Source organism: Micromesistius poutassou (assembly GCF_964030765.1).
Source record: "Micromesistius poutassou genome assembly, chromosome: 1".
In the NCBI taxonomy this organism is placed as follows: domain Eukaryota; kingdom Metazoa; phylum Chordata; class Actinopteri; order Gadiformes; family Gadidae; genus Micromesistius; species Micromesistius poutassou.
Genome location: NC_140271.1, coordinates 2789639 through 2800198, shown reverse-complemented (window position 1 = coordinate 2800198; position 10560 = coordinate 2789639). Strand labels below are relative to the sequence as shown.

At 50.7% G+C, this 10560-nt stretch overlaps 1 protein-coding gene across 1 annotated transcript in view; it reads left to right on the top strand.

Annotated features, from left to right (window-relative positions):
- Positions 1–972: 972 nt before the first annotated feature.
- The window catches only part of srcin1a (SRC kinase signaling inhibitor 1a), a gene marked incomplete at its 3' end in the record, with an annotated part of 38864 nt that continues 29276 nt past the window's right edge, over positions 973–10560 (top strand). Inside the window, exons 1-5 of the mRNA XM_084488475.1 lie at positions 973–1090; positions 3098–3393; positions 7334–8268; positions 8819–8920; positions 10137–10264. Of these exons, the coding sequence (XP_084344601.1) occupies positions 988–1090; positions 3098–3393; positions 7334–8268; positions 8819–8920; positions 10137–10264 (1564 nt within the window). The 5' untranslated portion in view covers positions 973–987. The remainder of the gene's footprint in view (positions 1091–3097; positions 3394–7333; positions 8269–8818; positions 8921–10136; positions 10265–10560) is intronic.

The window sequence follows — 10560 nt, the reverse complement described above, 5'->3', positions numbered from 1 at the left end:
TTCCAACCCCCTCAAGATATGCTCAGATAAAATTCATACCCAGGCAAACTCTTTTTTTTATTATTCTGTCCCCGTGTCAGCTAATGCATGCGGAACAGGGATGCTCAGAGGCTTTGGTGTCTTGGGGGTGCAATAAAGTTTTCCCTTTTTGCATCACCGGTTGATCCTTAAGCAATGGTGTCGTTCGTGTTGATGCTCTCGATAATGTGGATGGTCTCTGAAGTTTTTATGGTCTTGGTTGTATTGTTCACATGTCTACCCAGTTTTCTCTCTGTGTGCCTCAGTTTCAGTCCTGCATCGACCCCTCATCTAATTCCCCAGCCTCTCGGCGTCACCACTAGTCTCACAAATCCGTCTTTAGATTCATATCAAAGGTGTGATAGCAGTCCAGCTCAAATCTGGGTAAACGGGGGCATTTCACTTTCTTCCGCAAAGTATTTGTCTCGACCAATCATGTGGCTAGAGGCGGGGATCTGTAAGTGTGTAAGAGCAAGCACAAACTCGGCCATCAGTAGTTAGCTGTAAAATAGTGTGTGTAAATGTTTCAAATCAACACCGTGTACACCTGCACTGGAGAAAACCCCCTTCTGAAAGCTTCATCCGCTTGAGCGAACACGTTTTCTTTGGTCGCACATCTGCATAACGAAACAGGAATCAAGGCGGGACATCGCCCCTTTTGAGTTCTTCATTTCCGGCCCAGGCTCTGTGCCACCCCCCCCCCCCCCCCCCCCCCCCCCCCCCCCCCCCCCCCCCCCCCCCCCCCCCCCCGCGCCCCCCGCAGAAGTTCTTATGCAACATCGTAGGACTGCTGTAGATAACGGCAGATAATAATAAAGTACCAACCACCGTCATGTAATGTGTGTGTGTGTGTGTGTGTTTCCTTCCCTCCCACAGAGTCGCAGCCCGCGGCATTCCCAGTCCACCCAGTCTGGGCTGGCCGACCAGGCGGCCAAGCTCTCCTTTGCCTCCGCCGAGTCCCTCGAGACCATGTCTGAGGCGGACATGCCCATGGGCTTCAACCGCATGAACCGCTTCCGCCAGAGCCTGCCCCTGTCTCGCTCCGCCAGCCAGAGCAAGCTCCGCTCGCCAGGTCTGGATATATATTGTGATATTGACCTTTCTGCTATTCCTCCAAAACCTCTCGAGATACAGGTGAATAACGCTCCGCTCGCCAAGTCTGGGCTAGCTTATACTGTGTATATATATAGAGAGGTATACAAGTAACTAGGATATTGACCTTTTTACTGTTTGTTCAAAACATCCAGAGATACTGGTGAAGGGTCAGGTCTGGCTCAGCTTATACCGTATATACAGAGAGAGATTTACTAGGATATTAACTTTTTAATGTTTTTACAACTGATACCGTATATAGATATAAACTGGGATATTTCCCTTTTAACTATTTATCTAAAACATCTTAAAATACAGGTGATTAAGGTAGGGGGTTACGCTAACTTGAAATGCAAGACACTTGGGTTAAAGCTGACCCCCAAGTTTCATGTAGTAAATATATATTTCTCTATTATATTTCTATATTTCTATATTTCTCTCTAAGCCCTAGCCGGCTGGCTTGGCCTGCCGAGAAGATTGGTAGCAAATGATCTCTCTTGTTTGTTTCAATGAAAACCCTATAAGCAGGTGTCAAACCAACGCTCAAACGTCCAGAGGGAAGAGTTATTGACGTCCCTGCCGCTTACTGACTTGAAATAACTGAAAACCTTTCACTCATTTTTATTCAAGAAAAGGATTTCTTTGAACGTTGAAGTAAAAAAAACAGAGATAATTGTGGCTTTTGTGTCAGCCGTACCAATGTAAAAAATAATGATGGAGGAGAGAGGTGGTTATTCTCCAAAAAAATAAATAAATATGGGTCTAATGATTTTCTTTTATGTGCTTCAGTCTCTCTGTAACCAATGGCAGAGCAGAGCCCATGGTAAGCACCTGGTAAGCACCAGAGCAGTTCTTAGAGTGTAAAAAGCAAGTTTGGAAGAGGTTTAAGGGAGTATGGAGGTGTGGTTGGGGGGGGGTGGCAGGATTGTCAAGTAGTTTGAGTGTTTCACTCTCATCCAAACGGTTCCTGGTTTGAACCCAGATGTACGAAGTCTACCTGTTGACTTTGACTTTGAGGAAGGAATATCAGCACACATCAAGAACACATGTAATACTTATTCCGCTAAATGACTAAATCGGCACAGTAAATAACTGCTAAGTTACTAAGGAGCTGTAAAGCAGTATAAAGAAGATATAAAGCAAGCAACATGCAGCTGACGTGACATTGAGTGATGAAGAGCCCTTTTGAGCAGTGAGCTGAATAGCTAGAACAGTGGCAATGCCAATCTCTCTCCGATCTGTCTCTATTCATCTCACCTTGGTTCTCTACCTCCATTAGACACTCCGTTGGGCCTGGCTCTATTGAAACCACTTTGCCTCTAAGTTATTTTTTTCTTCTTCTTAACGTAATTTGTTCTCTATTTATCTGCCGTAGCCTACTTGTGGGACTTAATCAATCTCTCTCTCTCTCTTCTCTCTCTCTCTCTCTCTCTCTCTCTCTCTCTCTCTCTCTCTCTATGTCTCTCTATATGTCTCTCTCTATGTCTCTCTCTCTATGTCTCTCTCTCTCTCTCTCTCTCTCTTTCTCTCTCTCTCTCTCTTTCACTCTCTCTATGTGTCAATTCCTATGTCTTTCCCTCCCACTATCGCTGTCTGTTTCAATGTTACTAACTCCCTCCGCGTCTCTCATCCCTGGTTGTGTGTGTGTGTGTGTGTGCGTGGTTGTGTCTGTGTGCGTCTGTGTGTGTTTGTGTGGGCCCTTCATTGTGCTTTTGGTTGTCTCTCAAAATTGGGACTGTTTGCCGTGCCGTTTAATCTTGGCCGGGGCACTTCTGCGAAAGAGATTTTTCATTTCAAACGGCTCTGCTGTTTTCTTTGGGGGTTTCTTTATGTAAAAAGAAAACATAGAAAGTAGACCAAACAAAAATACCCCAAAATTCGAATCTTTTCTTTGTTATACATGAAATGAAAGCATGCACCGTGCAATCAACTAACCCTGCCCCTCCCCCTGCTCCCCTGCCCCCCGCCCCCCCCCCTCTCTCTCCAGGCGTGCTCTTCCTGCAGTACGGCGACGAGACGCGGCGCGTGCACATCACCCACGAGCTGAGCAGCCTGGACACGCTGCACGCGCTCATCGTGCACATGTTCCCCCAGAAGCTCACCGCCGGCATGCTCAAGTCGCCCAACACGGCCATCCTCATCAAGGACGAGGCCCGCAACGTCTTCTACGAGCTGGAGGACATCCGGGACATCCAGGACCGCAGCGTCATCAAGATCTACCGCAAGGAGCCCATCTACGCCTCCTACCCGGCCGCCGCCCACCTGGCCAACGGGGACCTGAGGGTGAGGGAGCCAGGCACCAGGGCGGGGGGGGAGGGGGGGGGATGGGGGAGGAGGAGGATGGGGGAGGAGGTGGGAGGGGTTGGAGGGAGGTGGTGTGGGGGCCGCTGCCCACCTGGCCAACGGGGACCTGAGGGTGAGGGAGCCAGGCACCGGGAGGGGGGGGAGGGGGGAGGATGGGGGAGGCGGGGGAGGTGGGGGAGGGGTTGGAGGGAGGTGGTGTGGTGGTGTGAGGAGCCAGGCACCAGGGGGGAGGGAGGAGGGGGGAGGGAGGAGGATGGGAGAGGAGGAGGATGGGGGAGGAGGTGGGAGGGGGTAGAGGGAGGTGGTGTGGGGGCCGCCGCCCACCTGGCCAACGGGGACCTGAGGGTGAGGGAGCCAGGCACCGGGGGGGGGGGGAGGGGAGAGGGGGAGGATGGGGGAGGAGGATGGGGGAGGAGGGAGGTGGTGTGGGGGCCGCCGCCCACCTGGCCAACGGGGACCTGAGGGTGAGGGAGCCAGGCACCGGGGGGGGAGGGAGAGGGGGGAGGATGGGGGAGGAGGATGGGGGAGGAGGTGGGAGGGGGGTGGAGGGAGGTGGTGTGGTGGCCACCAACGGGGACTTGAGGGTTGAGGAACCAGAGCCCGGGAGGAGGGGGATGGGGGGAGGAGGATGGGGGGAGGGAGAGGGGGAGGGGGGGGGGAGGAGGGGGGAGGGGTTGAGGGAGAGGGGTGTTGGAGCCATTTGATTTAAAGCACTACAAGCGTCGCACTTTTGTTGTTTTGATCAATGACGCAATCACTGCGTGTCCCGTGCCTTAATAAGTCATTGAAGGCAGGTGCGATAGGCTCAGAAGAGACAAATTGTTTTTCAACCGCTCGGCACCACGCCGCATCGACAGCCTACGCAAGTTTTGAAAAGAACAGAAAGTTTGAAGAGAATTAGCGACGCCGTTTTTGATTTATTTATAATTGGTTTTGAAGCGAATAAGCGACAGCGTTTTTGATTTGTTTGTTTTCAATTGAACGAATAGTATTTATAGTATATATTAGATGCATGCATCGTCTTTAAGTTAGTTAGTTTGTTACTTTGAATGGCACACGCCCGCAACACACACACACACACACACACACACACACACACACACACACGTCCATTCATTTACTCATTCACGCACGCACCCACCACAACCAGCCGATCTTCAAGCAAACAACAATAACAAGTCAGTGATGCTCCAGCGCCTTGAAGTCCGTCCCGAGGCGTCCATGAGGCTTTACAGTTTGCATGTTTGAAAGCCGTGACAAGGGGGTTGAGGGAGGTGGTGTTGGGCGGTGTTGGGTCGGAGGCAGTGGGGGCCCCCTAGGGGTGCCTCCTAGGGGTGGCCGGATGGGGCCACTGAAAGTCTCGAGGTGGTAAACACAGCACACCGATACCAACAGCCATAACTGGATCTCCAGGATATATAATTGTGCCGTTGTGGTATGAGTTGAAGGTGACGTTATTATGAGAGTTAAGGATTCGCACGCTGATATACTTTGGATTCTGACGCTTACAGTTCATGTTAGCAATTTTCTGATGTGTATAGACTTATACAAGTACAGTTAACATTGTGAGTTCCACGGAAATCTTGTTTCAATGCGTTTTGTATATGTAGTACGGACATGTGTTAGGCGATTCCTTGTTCTTCAAACAGGCGAGTTGTGCTTTTCTTTAAGAAGACAAACTATACAAGCAACTGTATCAGGGTGGCCGTGGACGAGGTTCTGAGTGGGAATACCGACATGGGGTGTGGCTGGGCGGGGGTGGGTAGGAGGGGTGAGGCTTGGATCAGAGGGTGAGGACAGGGGAGTTGGGCTCGTGGGGAGACTAACAAACAATCCTCACTGGACTGAACTTTCCTTTCCCCTCATAAACTTATCCCGCTCAGCCGCGCCTTACGTTGAAGTGCATCGCGTTCTCCGTATGGAAATGAGCAGTGGGTGATGCGGCTCGTGACAGGGCGCCGACTGAGTGGGTGAGTTGCTCAGCGGAGGTATGCCGTCTGGAAAGTCTCCTGCCCCGTCTTCCAGTAGACCATCTGTTGCTGCGGCAACAAGAGGCGGAACGCGTCGCAGCATCATCCATAGATATTTCCACTTCAATGCAGACGCAGAAAGCCTGACGTAAATTTTTCATAACAGACAGCCCGGTTACTTAGCATCTGCACCGTTTGCAGAGCGCTGAAAGTGTGCGCGCCATTAACCATGCAAATAAGCAGTGACACTTTAGGTCTTAATCTTTGTTATCTGTCTCCGTGTCTGTGTCATCTGTGTTAAAATACTTATAGTGTGACATATGAACTGTTAAGCCAAGACACTCTTTTGGATTTTTGGATGCTTCTCAAGTGAATATGATACGTATGAAAAACATTTTATAGAGTTTTGAATTGGAACGAGCACATAAATAAGGCAACAGGAGTATGACTTCTGGTAATGTTAACTTTACCCCGTCCGCTTTGCTGTTCAACAAGGGAGTATGAAGTGAAATACTGTATCTATGCACACTATATAGCTCTGCAACCGTCCCGAGATGATACGCTCCTATGCCTGACGGCCCCCTGCTGTGTTTTATAATGCAGGAGGGATTCTGTTGCTTCTTTTATTTTGCACAACTTCATAGATATTTGTGCGTATGCCGGTTTCCTGGGAATGGATCTGAAATAACGCATTACAGAAACTCAGCAGGATATACGGTTTCACACAGTGCCATGTTCGATGAACACCTGTCATATTGTATTGAACGGCATGTCGAATAAACAAGTAGGGACAACCAGGCAAAAAACTAATTCTGAAGGGAGCTTATTCGAGAACAATTCCACCCAAGGTTAAGAGAGCCGAGTGGTAAACAAAATGTACAATAAAGCAACAGGTTGCGATTCAAACAGCCAGAGATACCGAATCAAGAAATTAAACAATGTTTGTGTTATAGTTTATCAAATGTTGAACTATGTTTCAGCAAATACAAAAATACCCTTTGCTGAATACTTAATTGTTTATCATGTTTTTTCCCAACAATGGCTCAGCTGCACCTTTACCCTTGTTGTGATTGCCAGGATTTATGAATATGTAAATTTGCATACCCATGTGACCTTAAACTCTGCCTCCTCCCCTGCTCCCTGCTACTCTCTCTCGATGTCTCTCTCTCTCTCTCTCTCTCTCTCTCTCTCTCCCTCTCTTTCTCTCTTCCTTTGTCTCTCTCTCACGATGGGAAACCATGGGTAAAAATTTCACATGCCTTTGCATATTGAACTATGGCAGGTTGGATCTTTCTCGTGATAACACCGTTATCTCCAACGTTATCTCTTCAACCATAGGAATGAAGTGTGGGCAGCTTAGTGGGATCGTTTTGTAATGGATGTTCCTCCCACCCGCCTCTCGATATATATTAAAAAAAGGACGACTTTCTGCCCCTCTCCTCCTCTGACAAGGGACCAGACGATTTTATTCATGCGGTAATGCGTTGCTGAATCAGAGATTCTAAAAAATGTATGAGATGTCAGTCGGCGGAATTGTCCTCTCCTGCTTAACATCGCCCAACGACAATAGTCATTTACCAACAAATGATCAAGCGCTCTCTCAGGACGGTGAGGAGAAAATACATTTACTGAAAAGTACATAGTGCTATTGAACAAATAATTGGTCTAGTGAGAGAATCTTGTGTTCTTAAATTGGCAGCTACCGGCTGTGACAGCCTGGTGCCATCGGAGAGATCTCATCCCCATGTCAGCCTGAGACACACGCGCTAGCACACACACACACACACACACACACACACACACACACGCACACACGCACACACACACACACACAAACACAAACACACACAGACGAGAGACAGAGTGTTCCCATTTCCTCAGGTCACCATGGTAACGGCGAGCCATCGCTTCTCCTTCTTCTTCCCCCCCCACCCCCCCCCGCCCCTCAGAGGGAGATGGTGTACTCGTCGCGGGACTCCTCCCCCACGCGCCGCCTCAACACCCTCCCCTCCTCCTCCTCCTCCACCCCCAACTCCCCGTCCCGCTCGCGCCTCTCCTACAGCGGGGGGCGCCCGCCCTCCTTCGCCGGCCCGGGGTCCCACCCTCATGCGCAGCAGCAGCAGCAGCAGCACCACCAGCAGCAGCAGCAGCAGCAGCAGCACCAGCACCACCAACACCACCACCAGCAGCAGCAGTCCCAGCACGGGCACCACCCGTCCGCCAACGCGGGCCTCACGCCGTCGCCCAGCGCCATCCTGGAGCGCCGCGACGTCAAGCCCGACGAGGAGGTGTCGGGCAAGAACCTGATGCTGATGAAGAGCGAGGGCCTGTACGCCGACCCGTACAGCCTGGTGCACGAGGGCCGCCTCAGCATCGCCTCCACCCAGTCGCTGGCCGCCATCGGGGACCCCTTCAGCTTCCCCGTGACCAGCGGGCTGTACCGCCGCGGCTCGGTGCGCTCGCTCAGCACCTATTCGGCCGCCACGCTGCAGGGGGACCTGGAGGACTCCCTGTACAAGCCCGGCGGCGGCGGTGGTGGCGGCGGCGGCGGCGGCGGCGGTGGCGGATCCCTGTACTCGGACGGCTATTCCTCGGCCACGCTGGGCATGAGCTTCCGCATGCCCCCGTCCTCCCCGCAGAAGATCCCCGAGATGCAGCTGCGGGGGGAGCGGGATTCGTACTCGAGCTCCCCGAGCCGGGCCTCCCCGGTCAGGCAGAGCTTCCGCAAGGACTCGGCCTCCTCGGTGTTCGCCGAGAGCCCCAAGTCCCGGCCCGGCTCGGGGTCCGACCCGCTGTGTCTGACGGCCGGGCCCGGGGAGGGCGGCCGCGCCACCCCCGGGTTCGGGAACTCCATGTCTGGCCCGGACTCGGACTCTAACAGTAGGTGAGTTTGAGTGTGTGTGCTGTCGTGCGACTGTAGTCGCTCCGCTGGCAAAGCGCGTGGCCTTTTAACACAGCAGGGGGGTGTGGAGAGAAAGACTCCTGCCAAGAATGTAGTGTAAGACGCTTTGTTGAAAGTGCCGAGTGCCATATATATATCACGGCCCTGAGTGCATGTTGTATAGGTTCTGCCTCTACGGTACAATTAGAGTATGTGTTCCGTTTATTCTTGACATGCTGTCTGTTTATTAAGGTTAGTGCAGCAATCATCAGGCTGTGCTTTATAAACCGGCAACTATACACAGGTACATGTACCGTACATGTGCCTGAAGATAGTTTGTCTGTTTATTAAGGTTAGTGCAGCAATCATCAGGCTGTGCTTTATAAACTGGCAACTATATACAGGTACATGTACCTGAAGATAGTTTGTCTGTTTATTAAGGTTAGTGCAGCAATCATCAGGCTGCACTTTATCGACCGGCAACTATATACAGGTATACGTGTACCGTATACACACACACACACTATACTACCGTGGCATGCTCTTGTCTTAGGGACCAGCGGCTGGAGCGCATGGAGGCCATGGAGAAGCAGATAGCCAGTCTCACCGGGCTGGTGCAGAGTGTACTGACACGGGCTCCAGACAGTGACAGCACGTAAGAGACTCTTCATTTACACACCCCCCGGTTATACCACCCCCACCTCACCGCCCGCCACGCCACCCGAGTCCGTGACGGCGGAGACACGGAGGCGGCGCCATCGACCCAGCGGGGGCCATTCTGTCATCACAGGGCCATAATCAGCGGCGCCGCGGTCGAGGAAGAGCTACTTTATCCCGAATGAGTAGCGAAGCGCGTACACATTAAGCGCAGGAGCGGATCAGATACCTTGAATTGCGCCCGCGTTTGCTCGCATCTTCTTTTTGTCCTGTTCGACATTAGGACTTTGGAATGGTGGCAATTAGATGCCTACTTCGCCGAGGCCATTAGCGGCTTTGTGCTGCTACACTGCGATAGATGAGTTGGTACCGAATCAGATAACGTAGGTCGTTTTGGACGGAAGCGTTTGCAAAAGGGGCTAAGCGTAAAATACAAAATGTACCGATTGATAAGATATAGATCAGTTGCTGCAGATCCCTTAAGTACAGATCAGTGTGTATTGATTTGTATGTATTGACTTTAAATGATTGATCAGTTGGAACGTATCAATACAGTATACAGATTAGTTGCTAGAGATCTTTCACGTACTGATCATTTTGTACAGACTGTTAAAGTACTGGCGAACTACTGAACTACTAAGACTATAATAATTATAAATAATATAAATCTTTCAAGTTCTGCTCAGTTGGTACATATTAAGGAATTGCAGATTAGATATTGCAGATCTATAAAGTACATATCCATGAGTCAAGCTTTATATAGCATTCATCATTAAAGTAGAGCGATCGTTTGACACAGATCACTCGAGCACAGGCCTTTTACACTACAGGTCAGTGTGTACAGATGAAAGGCTCTCAGTGGATCACTGTACCACGGATCAGTTGCTACGGGTCATTAAAACACAGATCACACATGTTACCGTTCCGGTACACATCATTACAGTTCCGATCGGTCGGCCCGTATCTTTTAATGGCTGATCCGTTGGCTCGGTCCATATCTTTTAATGACTGATCAATTTGTCCGTATCTTTTAAACGCCTGATCCTGTTGCGCCGTATCTTGTAATTACCGATCAGGATGTGACACAGATCGCTTAGCATGAGAAGAAAACAGAAGAGTCGGCTCTCGTGCGTTGTTCGTGCGCTTAGCGTAGCGAGCCACTAGCGTTAGCGCTAGCACTGTAATTGCCTTGCCCTGTGGCCGTTGATCCTCAGATGCGGCCTGCTGCGTCTCTGCATGATGGCGGGCTGCCCTCCGGACCAAGGCGGCGAGTTCTCACGGCCCTTACCTTTTTCTTCCAGCGACAAGACAGAGACCAACAGTGATGGCTCCGCCACAGGAAGTGAGTACAGGAGGCCTGCGATGAGTCTCGCCTGCCGTCGTTTTCACTCGATCGGACCCCTTTTTTCACTGTCTGGTATCTTTTTTGTTTAAAGAAAAAAAAACACCACACCACAGCAGAGTCGTTTTATTATATAATATGAACTCTTTTACAGGGCAGGGCAAAGTGCTCGGAGATAAACATTGATTCATGCACTGGGGGAACTGATGAGCAGGCCTGTTTCTTACACTATGACTGAAACGCAGGGTTGAATTTGATGTGTATTGAGTAACCTTATCTTATCCTTTCTCTCGCTG